Raw genomic sequence first — 25,543 nt, 5'->3', positions numbered from 1 at the left:
GGCTTGTCGATGTTTTTGTTCGGAGGTGCTGAAATGCAGTGAGCTGCGCTGGTTAGAGCGCGTTGCTCCCATCCCCCGCCTGTACAGCACAGGGTAAGGGAGGGGGACAGAAGAGAGAGAGGGAGCGATAGGCAGCACCCTTGTGAGGGGAAACAAGAGTCAGCTTCGCGGAGAGGAGAGAAGAAAAAAGAGCTGGGGCGCAAACAAAAGAGAGAACATGGATGAAGCAGAAAAATGTCTGTTTAAAAAGGCAGCGCAGCGGAGGCTTTGGTCATCCTGCACATAAGTCCGCCCGTTTTTTGGATGCCGTGGTCTGGAGCTGTTGCGCGGGGAGCTTTTAAGGCGGAAAGCGGTTTTTAATCCGTCTGTGAATGTTGCCAGCTTGCGATGGCTGTTGCAGGGCGATGTAGCTGCATAAAAGAGAACGTGCCTCTTTGTTTTTGTTTCTTCATTGTTATACTAAGTGTCCTTACAAATGCACAAATTCGCTACAGCATTCAGGAGGAGCTGGAGAGCGGCACTGTCGTTGGTGATCTTGTTCGGGATCTCGGGCTGGATCTGCGAAAGCTTTCGGCTCGTCGCATCAGAATCAGCTCCGACAGTGCGAGGCGATACTTCAGCATCAACCACAAAACTGGTAAGCTTGTTATAAGCGACCGGATTGACCGCGAAACGCTCTGTGAATTCAGCGGCACCTGCACGCTTAGTCTCGACGTGGTGTTAGAAAACCCATTTGAACAGCACAACGTGGATGTTGAGATTTTGGATGCAAATGACAACTCGCCGCTTTTCCCGCGAGACGAGTACCAGTTGGAGATCTCCGAGGGCGCACAGCCAGGCGCGCGGTTTTCCATTGAGGGCGCGCAGGATTCTGACGACGCCTCAAATTCCGTGCGCCATTATCGTCTCACCTCAAACGAACACCTGGCGCTCGATTCAACCAAACCACCTGCGGACGGAAAACACATAGAGCTCGTGCTGAAAAAGCCTTTCGACCGTGAGCTTTTGCAGTCGCACCAGTTTCTACTCACCGCTACTGACGGCGGATCTCCTCCGCGCTCAGGCACAGCCAAAATCAACGTGCGCGTTTTGGATACCAATGACAACGTGCCAGTCTTCGGCAGTTCCGTATACAAAGTGAAACTGCGGGAAAACTCTCCTGTTGGCGCGCTGGTAATTAAATTAAACGCCACAGATAGAGATGAGGGCTCCAATGGGGAGGTGTATTACTCATTTAGCTCTTACACGCCAGACAGAGTGAGGCAGGTGTTTTCTGTAGACACAGACAGTGGAGAAATTAGAGTTAAAAGCAATGTGGACTATGAAGAAACCAACAGCTATGAGATGTATATCCAGGCAGCAGATAGAGGCCAAGGGGCCGTAGCAGTGCACTGTAAAGTGGTGGTGGAGGTGCTGGATGTGAATGATAACCCTCCTGAGATTGTGCTCTCCTCACTCTCCAGTCCAGTTCGGGAGGACGCTCGTGCAGACACTGTGGTGGCTTTAATAAGCATAAATGACAAAGACTCTGGACAAAACAAGCAGGTCAGCATGGACATCATCCCCCCAAATCTACCTTTTAAAATCAAATCATTCCGAAACCATTACACCATTGTTACCTCTGCCTTCCTGGACCGGGAGACAATTGCATCATACAACGTCACAGTTACTGCCACAGATGGTGGAACGCCACCTCTTTCATCGTCAATTACGGTACGAGTAGAAGTGGCAGACGTAAACGACAATCCACCACGTTTTGAACAGACTTCATACACTGTTTATGTCTCAGAAAACAATGCACCCAGTGCACCTTTGTGCATCGTCAAGGCAACAGATCCTGATGCCGGTGAGAACGCTCGCATCACATACACTGTCCTAAATGACAACAACCATGGTATTTCAGTGTCATCGTATGTTTCTGTCAAACCTGCCTCAGGTGAGGTGTATGCACTGCGATCATTTGACTTCGAGAAGTTGCGTGAGTTTCATTTCCAGGTTAAAGCTCAAGACAACGGTGTGCCACCTTTGAGCAGAGTGGCAACTGTTTATATTTACATCATGGACTCCAACGACCACAGCCCGCAATTTGTTCGCCCAGCGGCAAACGGCTCACACTCCACAGAGACTATTTTGCGTAACTCAGAGGCAGGAGTCCTTGTTTCCCGTGTCCTGGCTTGGGACTTAGATGCTGGAGAAAATGCCTGGTTGCTATACAGCCTCCATCACCCGCTGGAATTGGACGTGTTTAAGGTGCATGAGTACACAGGTGAAATCCGCACAACACGGCGAGTAAACGAGGACAATTCTACTGTCTTTAGCCTCACAGTGCATGTACGAGATCATGGTTTGCCTCCCCGCTCTGCATCTACAACAATCAACATTGCCGTTATGGAGCTCCCACCCAAAGTGGCCCCAGACCCAAAACGCATTATCAGGCCACACGGCACAATGATATTCTCCCATGTTACCCTCTATCTTATCATTGCCCTGAGTGCAACCACCTTTGTTTTCTTGCTCACCATCTTCGTCCTAGCAATTGTTCGCTGCCATGCCTACTGCAGCCAGCCAGATGCTTGCTCTTGCTCACCTTGCTGTGGGTCCAAGAAGAAAAAGAAGACTACAGTGAAGAAGGCACCCAAAGACGGTGGAGGTGGTAGTGTGGCTGCAGGTGGCGGAGCCGCAGGTGGAGGTGGTGGCGCTGCTGGCGGGGTCACAGTCCAGCAACAGTCTGCGGTGATGCGGAGAGACCTGAAAGTGGAACCACACTACATTGAGGTCCGAGGAAATGGCTCTTTAACCAAAACATACTGCTATAAGACCTGCCTGACCGCCACCTCAGGAAGTGACACCTTTATGTTCTACAATACGGGCCGGCCGTTGAGTGGGACTTGGGGCTCGGGGGCAGACCGTTTCTTCACAGGACAGAGTGGGCAGTTTGTGCGCAGACTGAGCATGCCCGATGCTACGGCAATACAGGTGTGTGCAGTGCCCACACTGTTATAACATTCTTTAAGTGACTCATCCATCTATCTGCCTCATCCATGCATAAAGAGAGGAGAAATTCTCTTCTCTTCAGTAATGTGGTACCTTTTCACCCTCAGATGTGTTGATGGTTTAGGAGTAGCCCCAACATTTTTTTGTTTTCCTTCCAAATATACACACACTCACACACTAAATTGGTGTAGAAACAGTTTTCACTCAGAAATTGCTAGTAAATTTCACAATTTATTACAATGAGACACAAGTAATACATACTCCAAAAATATTTTTTATTTAAAACTTTGAAAAAATATTTACAGTTTAGTGAAGTTGTTAGTTGTATTGCAGACTTTTTGCATTAACGCTACAGGCCTGTTTCAGCAGTGGAAAGAACAGGTGTTTTGCTTGGTGTATACCAGAGCTCAGTAATGGATCCTGTTATATTGGAGAATTTTTTCTTTTTCTTTTTGTGCCTCATTAATTCACAGCAGCAGCCTTCAGTGTGAACTGCAGAATGTATGCGTGTGCAGATGATTTAGGGTATCGGACTCTTTTTCCACTTGTTTACAGCTGTCATCACATTGCATTTCATCAGTTATGAATTTAGAGAGAAGCACTCTGTTGCGACCACCCACTGGTCCAAAGATGGTAGCCATTGGTGTGGCAGAAGGATTCCTGTGTGTAACTGTCTTTCCTTTTATTTCCTTTTACACATCAGTTTTCGATAATCAAATTTAGATAAATGTTTGATCATTCTATTGAACTCGTTACTTTATATTTTACTTGTTCATTAGGAATCTATGTTGCTCAAAGTCATGCACTGTGCCATTAACACGGATCTCATGGTTGCAAACTCACCAGTCTGATCATTAGCAAGAGGTTATGACTAATATTATTTAATGCGCCCATGCTTGCTATTTAATTCAATAGTAGTTTTGTCTAGCCCCCTACAGTGAACACGACTGCATAACAGCTTAGGGTAACACTTTACTTGAAGGGGTGTGCATAAGACTGACATGACACCTTCATAATCATGACATGACACATGTCATGAATATGAAGGAGGTTTTATGCATGTTTATGACAACTGTCATTAAGTGTCATTCGCTCAGTTATGTCATTTTTAATGCAAATATGACATTATTTGACCTAACCCTACCCCTACCCTTACCCCTAACCATAGCCCATAACAAAGACATCTCAAACAATGTCATCTTTGCATTAAAAATTACATAACTGAGCGAATGACACTTAATAACAGTTGTCATAAACATGCATAAAAAACCTTCATATTCATGACATGTGTCATGTCATGATTATGTAGGTGTCATGTCATGATTATGAAGGTGTCATGTCAGTCTTATGCACACCCCTTCAAGTAAAGTGTAACCAAATGTGGATATGATATTCAGACATTTAATACATATATACAAAATATAAAACAAAATGATTATTTATTTGTATATCCATGTACAATTAAAATTTGTCACAAAATGTACACTGCATTGAAAAGTTTGGGATCAGTAAGATTTTTTGTTTTTTAAAGAAGTATAAAGAGAGGAGAAATTCTCTTCTCTTCAGTAATGTGGTACCTTTTCACCCTCAGATGTGTTGATGGTTTAGGAGTAGCCCCAACATTTTTTTGTTTTCCTTCCAAATATACACACACTCACACACTAAATTGGTGTAGAAACAGTTTTCACTCAGAAATTGCTAGTAAATTTCACAATTTATTACAATGAGACACAAGTAATACATACTCCAAAAATATTTTTTATTTAAAACTTTGAAAAAATATTTACAGTTTAGTGAAGTTGTTAGTTGTATTGCTGACTTTTTGCATTAACGCTACAGGCCTGTTTCAGCAGTGGAAAGAACAGGTGTTTTGCTTGGTGTATACCAGAGCTCAGTAATGGATCCTGTTATATTGGAGAATTTTTTCTTTTTCTTTTTCTTTTTGTGCCTCATTAATTCACAGCAGCAGCCTTCAGTGTGAACTGCAGAATGTATGCGTGTGCAGATGATTTAGGGTATCGGACTCTTTTTCCCCTTGTTTACAGCTGTCATCACATTGCATTTCATCAGTTATGAATTTAGAGAGAAGCACTCTGTTGCGACCACCCACTGGTCCAAAGATGGTAGCCATTGGTGTGGCAGAAGGATTCCTGTGTGTAACTGTCTTTCCTTTTATTTCCTTTTACACATCAGTTTTCGATAATCAAATTTAGATAAATGTTTGATCATTCTATTGAACTCGTTACTTTATATTTTACTTGTTCATTAGGAATCTATGTTGCTCAAAGTCATGCACTGTGCCATTAACACGGATCTCATGGTTGCAAACTCACCAGTCTGATCATTAGCAAGAGGTTATGACTAATATTATTTAATGCGCCCATGCTTGCTATTTAATTCAATAGTAGTTTTGTCTAGCCCCCTACAGTGAACACGACTGCATAACAGCTTAGCAAGTCAAGCAGTTAGTCAGAAATCAAGAATCCCACTTGCTGCGTCCACCAAGAATCCCACTTGCTGCGTCCACCTAGAATCCCACCTGCTCTATCTAACCTGAAATCTAGTATGTACTGAACACTGGATGCAGATTTACAGTAACATAGACCTTCACTTTATCTACTTGAGAAAATAATTTCAGAGTAATTCAGAATTAATCCAAACATGACAATTTATTCACCAGGTAATCAACATTATTCAAAATCCAGTTCCGACAATATAAAGCATTGGTCAATCATATTTGGAGAGTGAGTGAAGGAAACATATGTGGTAGATCAACTATGAACTGTTGAGGATGTTAATTCTCATGAGTTCTTTGTTTTCTCGGACAGTGGCCTCATCAGGGTTCAGTTATCTTGGCATCAGCCTTGCAGCTTTATTTTTCACCTCTCTTTCCCTCTCTCAAGCTTGTTCTCTCGCCCTCCCTCTCTCCAGCCTGTTCTGCAGTGCGCTGTTTTAGGACAGCTGGGTGTGTTTATATTTAGAGGTGTGAAGCTCAAACAACACTACAGTTTCTCTGTACCCACACTTAAATCTCTCTAGAGAGACTTTGCAGTCTAGCTTCAGTTTAGTTACACAGCTTCATGTTGGACATCATTCACCAAAACCAATTGCTAGGCCTTTAATCTGTCAACACAGGTTAGCATGATTGGTCCTCTGATAATAGATAGATAGATAGATAGATAGATAGATAGATAGATAGATAGATAGATAGATAGATAGATAGATATATTTTGTATAAGTTTCGTTGATTTTCTTTACATGTCAAATGTATTAAGATCTCCTTTAAATATTACATTGTACACATACAGACTTGCTATTAGATGGGTAAATCTCTGGAAATTTGAGAGAATCCAATAATAATAACTGTCCAGAATAATGGTGGTTAGAAATTAAAGATTTTATGTTTTGTTTTATTTTATGAAAGGAACCACTCTCTTTCTGTGTTGGTAAACCCTGTTAGATTGACCATAGCTTCCACTGTAAATTAGGGCTGCACAATAAATCGCATGGGATATTCATGCACATCTTGTCAGTAAAGCCGGTTCTGTAATCAGCTGTAAATCTCCATCACGTGCGTGCTTTCAGATGGAGCAGCATTTACTACACAGAGCCTTAGTTCAATGAGAAGCTGCGCAAAACCACGTTCATAATCGCATTTATGTTGTGTTGTTGATTTGGGTTGTGAGTGTTTCAAGGATTACTGGATGTGAAAACAGTTTCTCTGTGTGAGCGCCTCTTATTTGTGAAGTAATTACTGGCTCATTTCAGCTGTTCTCATTAAATGTCAGTCATGTTTGTTCTCCCTGTGTGTGATTAAGTGGCAGTGGAGCTGAGCTCCGCGTTTCTGGTGGCTTATTGGCTGGTTCGGTTTGGAAAGAAAAGGACGGAAGGATTTTGGTTGGTTGGTGCAGAGGTGCAAATGCTGTATCTAGGCGAGGTGTGTCCACTCAGAAGGGAACTGAGAGAGAGAGAAAGAAGAGAGAAAATAAGGAAGAGCAGAGTAAGGAACTGCTAGTGAGACGAGATCAGACTGTGCTCATTATCTGCTACACACACACACACACAATGATCAATCGAAGACCTGTGAGGTGAATAAAAACAGATCACCAGTTTCTTTGCTCAGCAACCTTCTCTGTTACCATATTCACTTTATTTGAATGTCTTTAATTTCTTCAAAGGATTTAAGCCAAGAATCTTTCGAAAGTCTTCCTCCTGCATATGCTTATTTACTGTAAAACAGTTAGTGTATCAGATGGTTAAAAACATTTAAAACACTTGGGGTTTGTTATTTTGTTGTTGCATTTTTTTTTTTTATGTTTTCCCTTTGATATTAAAGGTTTGGCCATTGAAATGTGGTCATTACAGACCTAGTGCATTTATTTGAAACGGATTGATATTCAACCTTTCTTTATAAAATGCTTTATGTGACAGTTTGTATACCATCTATGAAAGATTCATGATAGGTTGAACATCAGTGTTAGTATGTGATGTTTTTGTGCATGACTACTAGCTGGTGTGTATAGTAGTTGTCTTGCAGGGTTGTATGATGGATGTATGTGTTTGTGTGTTGTGTGGAGGAAAAGCAGGCCCTGCTGATTACATTTTGAATTGGATTTCACATTGATAAATGTCCTCCAGGAGATATTTGTGAGAGGGAAAATGGGTGACAAAAGGACGGGTAGGGAGCACAGATGCTATGCCTGCCTTTTTTTGTATATAAAAGTTGATAGTACTGAAAATCTGGGCAGCATAATACAAGCTGAAATGTCCTACTGTGCCTTTTAAATGCAAGGAGATTTTACATTGATTGTAAAGGGGCAAAGGACGTATCATACCACATCTAGGTAAACATAAAGATTCACTCTAAAACTATAAAGGAAAAATATTTTAGAATTTTATGTACCAATTTTGCATAAAGAAAATTTATTTTACATTTTCATTCATGCAATTATGGAGAGTGACTCAATAATTTCTGTTTTAGGATCCGGAGTAGCCCCAACATTTTTTTGTTTTCCTTCCAAATATACACACACTCACACACTAAATTGGTGTAGAAACAGTTTTCACTCAGAAATTGCTAGTAAATTTCACAATTTATTACAATGAGACACAAGTAATACATACTCCAAAAATATTTTTTATTTAAAACTTTGAAAAAATATTTACAGTTTAGTGAAGTTGTTAGTTGTATTGCAGACTTTTTGCATTAACGCTACAGGCCTGTTTCAGCAGTGGAAAGAACAGGTGTTTTGCTTGGTGTATACCAGAGCTCAGTAATGGATCCTGTTATATTGGAGAATTTTTTCTTTTTCTTTTTGTGCCTCATTAATTCACAGCAGCAGCCTTCAGTGTGAACTGCAGAATGTATGCGTGTGCAGATGATTTAGGGTATCGGACTCTTTTTCCACTTGTTTACAGCTGTCATCACATTGCATTTCATCAGTTATGAATTTAGAGAGAAGCACTCTGTTGCGACCACCCACTGGTCCAAAGATGGTAGCCATTGGTGTGGCAGAAGGATTCCTGTGTGTAACTGTCTTTCCTTTTATTTCCTTTTACACATCAGTTTTCGATAATCAAATTTAGATAAATGTTTGATCATTCTATTGAACTCGTTACTTTATATTTTACTTGTTCATTAGGAATCTATGTTGCTCAAAGTCATGCACTGTGCCATTAACACGGATCTCATGGTTGCAAACTCACCAGTCTGATCATTAGCAAGAGGTTATGACTAATATTATTTAATGCGCCCATGCTTGCTATTTAATTCAATAGTAGTTTTGTCTAGCCCCCTACAGTGAACACGACTGCATAACAGCTTAGCAAGTCAAGCAGTTAGTCAGAAATCAAGAATCCCACTTGCTGCGTCCACCAAGAATCCCACTTGCTGCGTCCACCTAGAATCCCACCTGCTCTATCTAACCTGAAATCTAGTATGTACTGAACACTGGATGCAGATTTACAGTAACATAGACCTTCACTTTATCTACTTGAGAAAATAATTTCAGAGTAATTCAGAATTAATCCAAACATGACAATTTATTCACCAGGTAATCAACATTATTCAAAATCCAGTTCCGACAATATAAAGCATTGGTCAATCATATTTGGAGAGTGAGTGAAGGAAACATATGTGGTAGATCAACTATGAACTGTTGAGGATGTTAATTCTCATGAGTTCTTTGTTTTCTCGGACAGTGGCCTCATCAGGGTTCAGTTATCTTGGCATCAGCCTTGCAGCTTTATTTTTCACCTCTCTTTCCCTCTCTCAAGCTTGTTCTCTCGCCCTCCCTCTCTCCAGCCTGTTCTGCAGTGCGCTGTTTTAGGACAGCTGGGTGTGTTTATATTTAGAGGTGTGAAGCTCAAACAACACTACAGTTTCTCTGTACCCACACTTAAATCTCTCTAGAGAGACTTTGCAGTCTAGCTTCAGTTTAGTTACACAGCTTCATGTTGGACATCATTCACCAAAACCAATTGCTAGGCCTTTAATCTGTCAACACAGGTTAGCATGATTGGTCCTCTGATAATAGATAGATAGATAGATAGATAGATAGATAGATAGATAGATAGATAGATAGATAGATAGATAGATATATTTTGTATAAGTTTCGTTGATTTTCTTTACATGTCAAATGTATTAAGATCTCCTTTAAATATTACATTGTACACATACAGACTTGCTATTAGATGGGTAAATCTCTGGAAATTTGAGAGAATCCAATAATAATAACTGTCCAGAATAATGGTGGTTAGAAATTAAAGATTTTATGTTTTGTTTTATTTTATGAAAGGAACCACTCTCTTTCTGTGTTGGTAAACCCTGTTAGATTGACCATAGCTTCCACTGTAAATTAGGGCTGCACAATAAATCGCATGGGATATTCATGCACATCTTGTCAGTAAAGCCGGTTCTGTAATCAGCTGTAAATCTCCATCACGTGCGTGCTTTCAGATGGAGCAGCATTTACTACACAGAGCCTTAGTTCAATGAGAAGCTGCGCAAAACCACGTTCATAATCGCATTTATGTTGTGTTGTTGATTTGGGTTGTGAGTGTTTCAAGGATTACTGGATGTGAAAACAGTTTCTCTGTGTGAGCGCCTCTTATTTGTGAAGTAATTACTGGCTCATTTCAGCTGTTCTCATTAAATGTCAGTCATGTTTGTTCTCCCTGTGTGTGATTAAGTGGCAGTGGAGCTGAGCTCCGCGTTTCTGGTGGCTTATTGGCTGGTTCGGTTTGGAAAGAAAAGGACGGAAGGATTTTGGTTGGTTGGTGCAGAGGTGCAAATGCTGTATCTAGGCGAGGTGTGTCCACTCAGAAGGGAACTGAGAGAGAGAGAAAGAAGAGAGAAAATAAGGAAGAGCAGAGTAAGGAACTGCTAGTGAGACGAGATCAGACTGTGCTCATTATCTGCTACACACACACACACACAATGATCAATCGAAGACCTGTGAGGTGAATAAAAACAGATCACCAGTTTCTTTGCTCAGCAACCTTCTCTGTTACCATATTCACTTTATTTGAATGTCTTTAATTTCTTCAAAGGATTTAAGCCAAGAATCTTTCGAAAGTCTTCCTCCTGCATATGCTTATTTACTGTAAAACAGTTAGTGTATCAGATGGTTAAAAACATTTAAAACACTTGGGGTTTGTTATTTTGTTGTTGCATTTTTTTTTTTTATGTTTTCCCTTTGATATTAAAGGTTTGGCCATTGAAATGTGGTCATTACAGACCTAGTGCATTTATTTGAAACGGATTGATATTCAACCTTTCTTTATAAAATGCTTTATGTGACAGTTTGTATACCATCTATGAAAGATTCATGATAGGTTGAACATCAGTGTTAGTATGTGATGTTTTTGTGCATGACTACTAGCTGGTGTGTATAGTAGTTGTCTTGCAGGGTTGTATGATGGATGTATGTGTTTGTGTGTTGTGTGGAGGAAAAGCAGGCCCTGCTGATTACATTTTGAATTGGATTTCACATTGATAAATGTCCTCCAGGAGATATTTGTGAGAGGGAAAATGGGTGACAAAAGGACGGGTAGGGAGCACAGATGCTATGCCTGCCTTTTTTTGTATATAAAAGTTGATAGTACTGAAAATCTGGGCAGCATAATACAAGCTGAAATGTCCTACTGTGCCTTTTAAATGCAAGGAGATTTTACATTGATTGTAAAGGGGCAAAGGACGTATCATACCACATCTAGGTAAACATAAAGATTCACTCTAAAACTATAAAGGAAAAATATTTTAGAATTTTATGTTCCAATTTTGCATAAAGAAAATCTATTTTACATTTTCATTCATGCAATTATGGAGAGTGACTCAATAATTTCTGTTTTAGGATCCTTAGTTTTTTTTTCTTCTTTGCATTGGGACATTTAATGACAAGCAAGCATTTCTTCCATTTTCTCATTGCCGACAAGTCTTTATGGTACTAAAATAAGCTTAATTTCCTTTAAGCAAGATGCAGTGTCTTGTTTTTGTTCTTTTGATTTTGGAATGAAATGTGACCTAGACATGTTCTTGAAAGGTTTCATGACATTCACTCACCTTGTGCATTTTAACTGCTGATATGTATCAGTTTCCTTCTCCATGAGGAGACTCATTCAAACCGATCTCACCCTTCTGTTACTGCTCCTTTAGAGTTTTATGACTCTGATTCATCTTATTTATTTGAATGGTTGGTTGAAATCTTGTTTTGGATGATGAGCATCTCAAATTGGCATTAATGTTTGTGTATCTGTGTGAGGGTAACAATGTGTATGTTTAAGACATGGATGAAATCTTGACCTAACTCTAACCCTTTCCTCAAAAGCCAGAGTCCTGCACCCATCATGACCATATGACTACACTCAAGCATGATTAATTAATGAGATGATATTGGTTATTTGATCCATCCCAGTGCTTAATGTCATCTCTTTCTCTCTTTTTGTGTCTTTGTCTTTCTCAGCCTAAAGCTCCCAATACAGACTGGAGATATTCAGCATCCCTCAGAGCAGGCATGCAAAGGTAAGACTGCATTGGTTTTGTTGTCTTTTTGTTGTCATCTGCTGAATATACACTATTACTTTAAAGGGATAAATAAATAAATAAATACATACTATAAGGATATAGTTATCCACCACTCACTGGGAATCAACCAATGGTCTGATATAGATGTAGCAGCCACTGAATGACCAGTACAGCTATACAGCGACAATTTCCGTGGAAGCAGAAGTAGGTCATATGCAGCGATTGAAGTATTGCCTGCGGCCATGTTGGCAAAACGATGGCAATGAAGGACATTGCAGACAACAGACTGGGCAGCAAGTTCACATATGCCAGGGCTGTGTGTGTGACTGAATGACCTCCGATCTTCATTAGTGGTACACTGATTCCCTCCTAATTACAGCAAGGTTTAATGAGAGCTAATGTAGCCACGCAAATCATTCTCATGCATTAAATCAGATTCCTGTCTCACAATTTATGTACTTGGAGAAACCGCTGCAAAATTAATTTCAGTTTTATGATGCTTTAGCTTTCTCTGTCTTAAGGCAAATTTGTAAGGCTTTCATTGGTAGTTTCTTTGTAAAGCAAGTGGCTTCTTATTAATAATATTTACTATTGCTCATTTTTAGAGTTTAGAATTTAAACAAACCCTAAATCCCAAGTATTATTTTTTGACATGCAAAATAGTACTTTAATAAGTGATAAGAACGGTTTTTAAGATTCATAGGGTTCCAAACCATATCCAGAGATCAGAATTATTTAAATCGCAACACTCTAGCAACCTAGCAATGTGCAATGTGTTAAAGCATAGCAATGTGTTAAAGACAATTAGAATGAGATTTGCAAGGGCAAACATTACCTTTATCTTATCATTACTCTCCTAAATTTATTTATTTAATTATTTACACCAGTCAAACAGGTTTATGCAAAAATAGCTTTTTGCATGTTAAACAGCGAAATTATCAGTGGAGAAAGCAATGACATTGATATGCAGGCAGAAATGAGCAGGGGAAGGAGAGGCAGACAGAGAAAAAGCGAGAAGGAGAATGTTTGAACATTAGCTGAGGATCATGTATTTGGTCCAGTGTTTCTCATTAATAATGTATTAGCCTTCCTGACTGCTGCTTCACAGCTCTTTAAAATGGCTTCCACACACACACACACACACAGCATGTAATAGCAGCAGTAACCACCTGACCTTGGACTGCAAACATTTATCAGAGAAGGAGAGAGAGGGGGCAGCTAAATGGTGGTTTTCCACCCAGCCCCCTCTGTTCTGCATGCTTTCTGTTTTTGCATAATTTTGGATGGGTTTTACCTGATTACTGGTTGATTGCAAATATTAGAAATGTCACACCATATTAATTATTGTATTTTAAAATTCACATTTAAAATGACATACATTTCTGTTCTGTTATGGAAGACGATGCCAAAGACTGGTGAATTTGCTCTTATGTTCATACTAATCTATCCATTGAAGAGTGATTGGCATGCTAATACAATCAAATAGGGGAGATTAGCAATGTTATTTATCTTTTATATTTATTTATTCATGTATATATATGTATATATGTGTGTATATATATATATATATATATATATATGTAAGTGTTAAAAGTTGAAAAGTGTTAATTTCTAACAATGATGCATTATATTGTTCAAAAGTGGCAGTTCAGATATGTATAATGTTATAAAAGATTTTTATTTTGAGTAAACGTTGTTCTTTTGAATTTTCTATTTATCAAATAATCCAGAAAAAAGGAAAAGTTTCCACAAAAAGTATGAAGCAGCACAACTGCTTTCAACATTGACAATAATCAGAAATGTTTCTTGAGCAGCAGATCAGAATACTAGAATGATTTCTGGTGGATCATGTGACACTGAAGACTGGAGTAATGATGCTGAACGTTCAGCTTTACATCACAGGAATAAGTTACATTTTAAATATATATTCAAGTAGAAACAAGTTATTTTAAATTGTAATAATATTGTTTTACTGTATTTTTTTTAATCAAATAAATGCAGAAATCAATCAGTCAATCAATAATTTTTACCATTTTACCAAGTCTGTAATTATTAGTTTAGTGTACATACTAAAATTATTGATGTCAGTATGCCATAATTAGTTTTAGTACATATAATGTAGAATGAGCTAAAAAAAAAAAAGGCATTTATATAGAGAGACAGTTATACAAAGTCCAGCATACAAATCAACAGAAGCATTCAGCAGCTTCCTTCTGAAACGCACTTCTCCCCAATTTTTTATGGTGTTGTGAATGATGTTTGGGAACAAATGTAAGTGCTTCATGTTTTCAGCCACTCTGAGCACAGTGAGCTAATCCTTTCTTAACACACTTGCATCTGCACACAGAGCAACAGAGAGAACATATCAAGTGATAACACCCTTTTCTAAGAGTAACAGAATTCTCCTGCTTGGTTTGATTTTCTGCCACTGGTGATTTTAAGGCTTTTTCCTGATGCAGACACAAACGTGGGTGTATATAGAGTCAACATAAAATGGAGTTTGCAACACATTTTACTTCCGTAATATGGCGTATTTCCAATTGAAGCAGGATGATCAACTGCACAAAAAGACTGGAGTAATGATGCTGAAAGTTCAGCTTTACATCACAGGAATAAGTTACATTTTAAATATATATTCAAGTAGAAACAAGTTATTTTAAATTGTAATAATATTGTTTTACGGTATTTTTTTAATCAAATAAATGTAGAAATCAATCAGTCAATCAATAATTTTTACCATTTTACCAAGTCTGTAATTATTAGTTTAGTGTACATACTAAAATTATTGATGTCAGTATGCCATAATTAGTTTTAGTACATATAATGTAGAATGAGCTAAAAAAAAAAAAGGCATTTATATAGAGAGACAGTTATACAAAGTCCAGCATACAAATCAACAGAAGCATTCAGCAGCTTCCTTCTGAAATGCACTTCTCCCCAATTTTTTATGGTGTTGTGAATGATGTTTGGGAACAAATGTAAGTGCTTCATGTTTTCAGCCACTCTGAGCACAGTGAGCTAATCCTTTCTTAACACACTTGCATCTGCACACAGAGCAACAGAGAGAACATATCAAGTGATAACACCCTTTTCTAAGAGTAACAGAATTCTCCTGCTTGGTTTGATTTTCTGCCACTGGTGATTTTAAGGCTTTTTCCTGATGCAGACACAAACGTGGGTGTATATAGAGTCAACATAAAATGGAGTTTGCAACACATTTTACTTCCGTAATATGGCGTATTTCCAATTGAAGCAGGATGATCAACTGCACAAATTACACGTGTGTGTGTGTGTGTGTGTGTCTGTGAGAGAGAGAAACAATGTCTTTGGTGTGAAATTTGCCCAGGAGTGTAAGATTTAATCTCAGAGGTAGTGTGACTGCAGAGAGGAGCATGACCGAATCTCTAATCCAAGCTTCTAGATTCCAATTCTCACAGAGGACCTGCATATGCCCATGCTCAATCATTCAGCCTAGGTCAAACATAAACCCTACTTTCATGCCACACATTGTCCTTTATAATCTAGGACATTATCTACAGACAAATCTTTTCTCATAGAGTATGAAAAAAATGTGCATTACTGTAAAGAATATCTTAGTTTTTGATATAGGAAACCCATAAATAGAGCAGAATTTTAAATAATGATCCTTCATAGTAGTAGTAGTAGTACTAATCTTGAAACCTTTTATTAGTATTAATTTAACAAAGCTCACAGATTTGTTTAAAAAAAAAAAGGTGAATTAATAGTTTTCATTTGAAAAAACGTTCTCCTTTGTTTGTGTACAGTTCGGTCCATATGGAGGAGTCATCCGTGATGCAGGGTGCTCAAGGAGTTCTGGTTCAGAACTGGCCCACCGTCTCCAGTGCTCCTGGTAAGATATAGAATCTAAACTCTCTATGGCAGACACACTCTTGAATAAATTAAACATTTTAAATGAGATCTTTAATTTCTTAGTTGTTTCTCTAATCAGATTGATATCAGATAGAGTTGTTCACTTTTCAAATGCTTCTCTGTTTCCTCTTCTTGAGTTCTGCCTTGAGAAGAGATTGAACTAAATTGAAATTCCTGATGATCTGAGCTGCTATCCACATTACCTTTATAGCTCTATACTCAACTCGTTTATATTTTTTTGTGAGAAATATCTTACACTCTTAAAAAATAAATGTGCTTCATGATGCCATAGAAGAACCTTTTTGTCTAAATGGTTCCATAAAGAACCTTTAACATCTGAAGAACTTTTCTGTTTCAGAAAAGGTTCTTTGTGGTGAAAGAAGGTTCTTTAGATTATAAAAAGGTAAGAAAGAGATGGTTCTTTAAAGAACCTTTGACTGAATGGTTCTTTGTGGAACCAAAAATCGTTCTTCTATGGCATCGCTGTGAAGAACCTTTTAAGCACCTTTATTTTTAAGATTGTAGTCCATGTTGATACTTAAATGAAACAACTGAAACCCCATATTAAGTCTTCAGATCTAGAGAACCACTGAGCAATAAAATTTTCCTCTGGGTGTCCTGGCAGGACTGTAACACTGCCTTTCACAGTTTCACTGATATTACCCCTCAGGACCATCTTTCATCTACCCCTGTCCCGATCTAGACTATCACTCTCTTCTTTTCTGTCTCACATCATTCTTTCACTTGCATGCTTCTTTCCCTGCAGTCTCCTCTGCGTTGGCCTCTTTTGCTGAGCCGAGCTGCTGCAGTCATGCAGGATATAAGGAATATGACCTACATGAGGCTTCTTTAGGAAACTTAGCTGAGTAGTTCAGGGAGCAACTCAGAAACCACTGCAATACATTAGTGATTCCACAATCTGCCTTTTTGTGCTATGTTGAGTAGTAACAGTAAATATGAATTCATAATGGAAGCAGCCCACTCAAAAATTGTGTTAATGTACCAAAAATTAAGATTTATCATCATCATTTGCTCAACCTCATGTTGGACTGGAGGGGAAAATGATCTGTAAATAATAACATTATTTTGGAGATTTATAGGGATAAATTGGGGGTCTTTGGTAATATATAGTAGATAGACTACTGTTGTTGCACTTTTTCTGTTTTTGGAGCTTGGTAGTGAATCACTCTCCTCTTTCATTGTGTAGTAAATAAGAGATTGTAAGTCTGTTTAAATTTTAAACAAGAGTTTACATTTTTATTTAGATTTTATGCTTCATATCTCATTTTGTGTTTCATGGTATAAAGACATTAAAACAAAGCTGAAACAACACGATGGTGAGTAAAAGATGCAAAATGTTGGGGTGAGCTATCCCTTTAAAACTGCTATTATGCATATTGTACATTTTCCCACAGTCTGATCACAGTGAAATCCTCTGGTTTTAATGTTGTATTATATGCGTTTAGCTCGCTCAGGTGGCCTATCACAGCTACGTGATGAAGAAGAGAGTGACACCGATTTCCACAGCTCTGACCAGATCAAGCATAAATTCAGTTTATCAGCTGAAAGAGGAAATGACACAGTCAGAGGGGATACGGAGGTTATCTGCAAAAGCAAGAAAGAGAAGCTCAGTGCAAAGCGGCAACTGACAGAGTGTGGCGAAAGCACAGAGAGATGACTCGATTAGGAGATGAATATTAATAATGGTCAGCTCAGAGTATTTCAACACAAACACGCACACATTCTTTTTCACTCGCTGTGGAGATGTCCGCTCATGGTAATTAATCCACAATATTAGATTCCATTCCTATTTTGCCCATCTAGTCTCTTTCTCACACTCCAAATAATTGAAGAATCACCTGTCTTTCTGTAGAAGACAGAGTCTTGGTTATTAATCAGTGATGTCTGCACACACTCTAAAGCACCCATAAATGGATCACCACAACCATCAGGGCAAAACATATTAAGATAAAATACGTTTTAAGCCAGAATCAACAACAACATGCTTAGAATAACAAATTGCATCATGCTGTAGGCTTGTGTTTGTAGCCATATACTATTGATGTGGTGTATTGTAGAACATTATGTTGAGGAAATAAACATCCATTTACACAAATGTGATGAATTTTAGAATTACTTCAAAACAGACTTGCTCTTGTGGTGGGGGTATGATGTACACGACATGAAGGCAGCAATAAGCCTCTCTACCATTTTGTCTGGGATCATTTCCTGGGTCACAAGGTCATAGGTAGGAACCCAGATCCAATTAATGAATATTTAATTTCCTAATTAACGCGTGAGGGTCACGGATGTCTAGGTTGAGGCTCGACCCTCTTGGATAGAATGATGTTACTACTTCTGGAGGTGTATGAAATAATGAAAGTAATTTAGTTTCAATAAGATGAAAGGGAGAGAAGCAGGGAGAGAGGACAAAACGGGCGCAATTACTCGGGTGATGAAAGAGCAATTTGTTCTAATTAAGTCTCTGATGATGACTGCAAAAGCAAAGACTGGAAATGAATGAAATAAGCCTCTTTAGATTTTTAGCTCTCTCGCTCTCTCTCTCTCTCTCTCTCTCTCTCTCTCTCTCTCTCTCTCCATATCTTTCTTTCTTTCTTTCTTTCTCCTGTTCACTGTTTATCTGTCTCGTTTACAAATCTTTCACAAGATGCCAAGTCTGAGATGCTGCTTAGCTTTTTAACACATTATTTCTGCCAAAAATGGAAAATTATATATTATTTAATGTATATACTGTATCTCTTTGTTCCAAACTATCTTTCTTCCATAAAACACAAAGAAGAAATTTAGCAAACCTTTAATTATATTAAGCTCCTTAAATAAATTATAAGTGTATTCCATACTATTATTTCCCTATATGTGACCCTGGACAACAAATCCAGTCATAAGTAGCACAGGTATATTTGTAGCAATAGCCACAAATACCTTGTATGGGTCAAAATTATCGATTTTTCTTTTATGTCAAAAATCATTAGAATATTAAGTAAAGATCATGTTCCATGAAGATATTTTGTAAATTTCCTACCGTAAATATATTAAAACTTAATTTTTGATTAGTAATATGCATTTCTAAGAACTTTATTTGGACAACTTTAAAGGCGATTTTCTCAATATTTAGATTTTTTTTGCACTCTCAGATTCCCGATTTTCAAATAGTTGTCTCTCAGCCAAATATTGTCCTATCCTAACAAACCATACATCAATGGAAAACTTATTTATTCAGCTTTCAGATTATTAAAATTATAAAAAATTTACCCTTGTGACTGGTTTTGTGGACCTTGGTCACATATTATGTCTCCTGAAACTATATGATATTTTTGTGTAGTAAAACTGACTAAAACAGAGGTTGTTCACTGAAACTTTGCTCACTGCTGTAGTTTTGCATTCCTTAGGTTCAAGCCTGTTCAAGAATGTTTGTCAGTCATGTGAAACATAAAAACTATAGATGTTTAGAATCAGATATGATAAAATGCCTCTTCATAAAAAAATAAAATAATAAATAAAATTGCAGGATACTGCAAAGGGCATGAAATACATCTCAGTCAGTTGTAGAATGTACATGATTCATTTTAACTTAAATTATATTAAAGTGCTTTTAAAAATATGAGCTGAATCTCATATAACTTAAAAATGATTTAAAAATTGTTTAAGTTAATTTGATAAGTCAAAGTCATGAAAACCAAGCTATGATTTATTGATCGTAGAATTTACAGTGTATAGCGTATGAATCATATGGACCATTTGTATTGTGTTTGCTGAGATTTGGAGCTTGACAGACGGACAGAGAGCTTGATCAGTAAATTATGGCATGTTGATTTTTGGCTCAACCAACCTTTTAAAACAGTATTAAAAACTACATACATGAATCAGACAACACCGTCAGTTTTGTTGTCAGCAGCAAGAGAATCGGCAGTTTAGGTGATAATGTGAATGCTCAGTAGGTCTGTGGAGGTGTAAAGTAGTGCTGGTTTGTTTTATCTTCTGCATTTTTATGAGCTTCGTTTTGAGCTCTGGCGTGCAAAACACTGGAGAAACCAACGCCCCTGTCTCTCTCTCTCTCTGTCTCTTTGTTGTGTGTGAAACAGATGGGCAAAACTACCAAAGCGTAGATCTACAGAATTAAAGTAATGAAAATAGGATAAAGCATGCTGTCTGTCTCAATTTCTGTCTAACTCTCTTTTTGTTTTTGTGTCTGTCACATTTTCAGTTTTTTTTTTCTTCTGAAGTGCGGTAAAATGTTAGAGTGAAAGTGTGACAGAGGCAGAGGGCAGGTAGACAGCCTAAGGGAAAGTGGGATTGAGAGAGTGACAATGAGGGAAAAAAGGTGACCGAGGGGGAGAGTGAAAGAGAAAACAGAGATGCAGAGAGGAGGGGGCTGTGACTGCTTCTGTTGCTAGGGGAGAGACGTATTTGGCCATTGGAGAGAGAGAGAGAGCATTCTGTATTAGTTTCCATCAGTGTCTCTGCCACAACCAGATTTCACTGGAGGAGGCAGTTTCCACGGCAACCATTCATTTCATGAACAGGGTGCTGGAAGAGTAGATGGAGGGTGAGAGAGAAACAAGTGAAGGAGAAATCCAAAATGGAGAGAGAAAGAGAGGAGAGGTGTGGCTGAACAAGAGAGTTAACAGGACATCATATAAAATAAAACAAATGGATAAAGCTGTGTATGTAAGGGGAAGAAGGAGGTTTAGAGGGATGAGGACAGGTGAAATGGGGACAGATATATGAGAAATATGAGAGTTTTTCTTACTTTTGTCATCTCAGGAAAGCTATATGAATTGAGAGATAAATAATTTTCTACTGTGAATTTAATTGTACAGTTATAACAGGTTGGGTAAAGATGGATGAATGGAGAGAAAAATGGATAGGTGGATGAGTGTGACCCATCCTGATTTGTCTGTTTAAAGATCATCTCTACAGGTGGGCCAACCTGCACAGCCCACAGGCTCTCGTTTCAGCTACAATGCCATATGGCACACAGAAACACTTGCCCACAATGCAACGCACATTCATACTCACAGTCTGACACAAATGCTCTTACTGTACCTACAATGCAACATGCCTGTATTTTATTGGCAAAAAGCTAGTTCAAAATGTTAAAAATTCAATACAAAAGGAGTATAAATAAAAACAACAGTCAGAGGTATCGAGACAAAAACTAATATAGCTGACACATTATTCAAATAAAAAATGTCAACAGGTCTCACTGATTTCCAGTGATTTTGTAGTAATTTTATGTTTTAGGTTTTATCACTCACTTTAGTCAATCAGTGACACAGAGGGAAGGCTGTGTTTTTGTGTTGTAGGTCTAGTGGAATTTTCCAGAACATGCCAGGGGCTTTAGTCAGCTCAAAAGGGTAAACCGAGGACAACCCCTCTCTTTCTTAATGTGTCTGTTTGTCTCCATATCTTTGTTGTTGTTTGTTTGTTTGTTTTTGTTTTTTGAGGCTTTGAAATATGAGGTTGAGATTCATTCATTCATTCATTCATTCATTCATTCATTCATTTATTTATTATTATTATTATTATTATTATTATTATTATTAATAATGCTTTTATTTATGCATTACTTGTGCATTCATGTATTTGAATTATTCCCTGCCTTTATGGAAAACAGGGTTATTGAAAAATGCAGCATTATTCTCAAAACAAGCAGTTATTACAGAGAGCAGAACTGTCCTTAACACACACATGCACTGCTGTCTTGGCAGGATCATGAGAAAGCTTGTGGTGCCATCTGGCACATATTTTATCAGGATTACTAGAGCCTGATGTACCAAGGTGTGCCACACACACAGACACAAACTACAGTGTGATTTTATTCATTCTGCACAGACAATCAGTACCACATGCACATATCTAATTAATATTGTATGCCCACACACATGCTTTGTTATTCACACACACAGCTAATGAAAGTTAATCAAGTTTTCTGTTAAATATTTAATGTGAAAACATGCCATTTACATACACAGACCGTAAATAACAAATTGTGAACTGTGATTCATAAATAGACAGAGCTACCAAACATGTATTATAATCTAAATTTATTTCATATTATAGATTAAAATTTTGTAATCTTCAGACTGGCTGTTATATGTTAAATCAGCCAATTTTCTGTGCTTCATGCAGCAAAAGCATGAACACAAATCTGCTGTCATCTGCTGTTACGCATGCACACACATACACATACTGCTTCAAAAGCGGTTTGGTCTCATCTAAACAAACCCATAATTCCTTGGCTCTGCAGTGTTGCTCAGAAATCTGCTCCTTCAGGAGTTTAGCGTTGAAGTTTGGCTCATATTTCATTCTCAGACTGCCCTTCCTCACCTCCTCTTCTGCATTATGTAAGACGGCACTCCACTCCTCCTTGAGAAAGGAGAGAGATACAGGGATATATAGAGAGTAGATGGGAGGGGGTCAGCAGACTCATGTTGTTTTCTTAATGATGAGACGATTCGATTTTCTCCCCATCATCTTTTTATGAGCTGGCTCTTTCACTGGCCATAATAATCATGGCCTTGTCATGCAGCTTAATAAACCTGCGCCATTATCCGTTAGCCAGACGTGTGTGGCTGTCCAAAGACTGCATTACACGAAAGGTCAAGGCAAGATGGAGATATGCAGAGGATGTTGTAGTCAGTGTAAATGTATTGGGAAATTACTCTTAAATTTAAATTACTCTGATTCTTAATAATGTGTTGTTACCTGAATGATCCACAGCTGTGTTTTTTTGTTTAGTGATACTTGTTCATGAGTCCCTTGTTTGTCATGAACAGTTAAACTGCCTGCTGTTCTTCAGAAAAATCCATCCGGTCCCACAAATTCTTTGGTTTTGCAGCATTTTTTGTGTATTTGAACCCTTTCCAACAATGACTGTATGATTTTGAGATCCATATTTTCACACTGAGGACAACTGAGGGGACTCATATGCAACTATTACAGAAGGTTCAAATGCTCACTGATGCCCCAGAAGGAAAACCATGCATTAAGAGCCAGGGGGTGAAAACTTTTTGAATTTGAAGATCAGGGTAAATTTAACTTATTTTGTCTTCTGGGAAACATGTAACTATCTTCTGTAGCCTAGTCTGAAGGGCAGTACTAAATGAAAATATGATATTTAGTCAAAATAAGAAAAATGTACACATCTCCATTCTGTTCAAAAGTTTTCACCCCCTGGCTAAATAATTAACATTTTGCAGATTCTGAAAGAGGGATGTGAACTTTTGCCCTCAACTGTAGTCTTAAAAATAAATAAAGACCTGCCTAGTTTTTAAACATGTTAATTTGAGAGTTTTGAAACCAATGTAAATTAACTCAATAGCATTGCTATTTAGTTAGTTACTCCCTAGCACTAGTGGATTTGATGCCTTTTAATGTCAGAAAGAGAGAAACAAAATGGGAGGGCATGGAGAGAGGAAGATTAGATGTGATGAAAGAGTATGTGTAAGAGGGAGAAGAGAGAAAACAAAGCATTTGGGCGTTTAGTTGTGTTGCTGAGGGATTTGGAAGGGTTGTCAGTTCCCTGAGGACTCATAATGGATGCTGCCTGTTTCTCGTTCTTATTTCATACCCACAATCCTGAATACAGACCTTCTTTCACTCACAGATATCGTAGTCAGAATGATTCCGAGGTTGTAATCCATCTTAATCTTCACTGCAACATAAGCTATAGACAAAAGGCAAAGTGCAAACAAAGACCTGCACACAGATATGATGCCAAAGGTGTTGTCTGTATTAAATTAAGTGATGTTGTGGTGATCCAGTGTCATTATAAATGAAATTACTTGCTCATCAGACAGAGAGAGAGATTTTTTTCAGCAGTGCACAGGGGATGTCAAACATGGATCAGACCAACTACCACAGTAATTTACATTTAAAGACGAGTACATTACACTGCATTACATTATTTTCTACTGTTCTATTTTTATGAGTGAGATTTAACAAGATAAAAATGTGTGGTGGGAATGAATGGTGAATTTTGTCTCTATATGAAAGAAGGCTGGAGGAGAGAGTTGGGGGTGAAACATTTTTAAAGTAAATGTGGCCAATTTTGAGTGTAATGCATCACAATTTGTAATACAATATCAAAATGCAAAGTGTTTTCCTTCTCCCAGGCTAAACATTGCTGAGTCACTGTGTGCCCTCTGGAGCTCTTTACTGCAGCACAGAGAAGACAAGAGATAATTTATGTTTATAGAGGGACAAGTGTCTTCCACCATGCTTATTTCAGGGTCCAGAGGACCTTTATCATACCTGAAACATGGAGAGGTCCCTCTTAATGTTTTTATTACCCACACTGACTGTTAAATAATGCTTTTCCTTATTTATTTTTTTTCCTAATCGTCATGGGATATCATTTTAGATTGTAATAGATGGTCTCTTTTTCTGTCGTAGATAATGAAGGTGGAGAGGTCTCTCCCCCTGTAGGTGCTGGAGTGGACAGCAACAGTTGGCATTTTCGATACGGGCCGGGTCCGGGAGGCCCTCCACATCTGAAACCCGGTGAAGTTCCTCCTGAAGCCTTCATCATCCCTGGTTCTCCGGCCATTATTTCCATAAGACAAGGGCAAGATGGAGATGACAAGAGTGACTTTATTACCTTTGGAAAAAAGGAGGAGGCCAAGAAGAAGAAGAAAAAGAAGAAGGAGAAGAAGGATAAGCGGGAGAAAGGGAAAGATGATGATGATTAGAGAGACAGAGGAAGGAGTTAAAGAAAGAGCTGATTTTTTAAGACAGAAGTCTCAACGAAAGTCTGTAGAACAAAACGTGTTTTTATTCATTCTAAAATCCATATTCGGGGCTCAAGCAAACATTTTCTGTTGGATCTAACTGATAAATTTGGGGTGATTTTCTGTCACATCCGATCTTTCGGCTTTAAGCAGATAGCTTCCCCTTCCTTTTAATGAAGTAATTGATTAATCTCACCTTGATGAATTGTTATATGATTGATTAATATTCTCTCACGCCTCAGCCACTATTCTGCCTAAAATGTCCTTCAGACTCATGTTGGTACGTCTGTCTTATTCATCCTCTCAGTTTTTGTTTTCCAATCTTTTTGATAGGGAGACAAAATCTGATTTGTTTGTTAGCTGTGTGCTGCTTCACATGTGCTTTTGTGGTAAAAAAGAGAAAAAAAATAAGAGGGATTCAAAATTGAGTAAAGTTAGACATTATGGAAGCAGGACACACACTGGTGTAAATACGCAAGTTGGGCACCGCTGTATATAAAGCAGTGAAGACGCTAAATTAACGCTTTTGCTCATTCAGTTCTCCTGGTGTGGGATTGAAGAATCATCCTTTAAAACAAGAGACTTTGAAACATTTTCACTTATAAAAAATATCACATCCTGGACAAAAGGGAAAAAACTGTTTTATCAAAAAAAGACAAAAAAAAAAGTACACCGAATGATGGAATGCACTTTTATTTTGTTGCTTTAATTTTGTTACCAGCAAATGTTCTCCAAGGCATAGTATATATGTGAGCAAGTAGTCCCATATATACACATGTACACATATAGATTAGACACACAGATCTAGTAAACAGGGTCAACAATCAGTGAATCTCTATAGCGACTCCCAAAACCTCTCCAGGTCTGAAATGTTTCTAAC

General features: G+C 38.1%; 1 protein-coding gene across 2 annotated transcripts; it reads left to right on the top strand.

Moving 5' to 3' along the window:
- On the top strand, positions 1–24,698 carry LOC107588302 (protocadherin alpha-C2-like). 2 transcript variants are annotated; one of them, XM_016276339.1, is made up of 4 exons: positions 1–2,976; positions 11,958–12,016; positions 15,805–15,890; positions 24,362–24,698. In XM_016276339.1, the coding sequence occupies exons 1-4, from the start codon at positions 388–390 to the stop codon at positions 24,622–24,624; spliced, it is 2,997 nt and encodes a 998-aa protein (XP_016131825.1). In that variant the 5' UTR covers positions 1–387; the 3' UTR covers positions 24,625–24,698. The 2 variants fall into 2 exon arrangements, with proteins under 2 accessions (XP_016131825.1, XP_016131824.1); XM_016276338.1 differs by having other exon boundaries at positions 5–2,976; positions 24,329–24,698.
- The last annotated feature ends 845 nt before the right edge of the window (positions 24,699–25,543 follow it).

The sequence above is a fragment of the Sinocyclocheilus grahami genome, unplaced genomic scaffold (genome assembly GCF_001515645.1).
Source record: "Sinocyclocheilus grahami isolate Dianchi unplaced genomic scaffold, SAMN03320097.WGS_v1.1 scaffold102.1, whole genome shotgun sequence".
In the NCBI taxonomy this organism is placed as follows: Eukaryota; Metazoa; Chordata; class Actinopteri; order Cypriniformes; family Cyprinidae; genus Sinocyclocheilus; species Sinocyclocheilus grahami.
The sequence above is the reverse complement of the archived record's forward strand: the minus strand, read 5'-3'. Positions and strand labels throughout refer to the sequence as shown.

Bases quoted from the DNA above. Each gene is read 5' to 3' on its own strand.
- LOC107588302 (XM_016276338.1), top strand. From the start codon at position 388: ATGGCTGTTGCAGGGCGATGTAGCTGCATAAAAGAGAACGTGCCTCTT. The intron at 2,977-11,957 runs GTGTGTGCAGTG...TGTCTTTCTCAG, and splicing joins CCGATGCTACGGCAATACAG to CCTAAAGCTCCCAATACAGA. The intron at 15,891-24,328 runs GTAAGATATAGA...TTTCTGTCGTAG, and splicing joins CACCGTCTCCAGTGCTCCTG to ATAATGAAGGTGGAGAGGTC.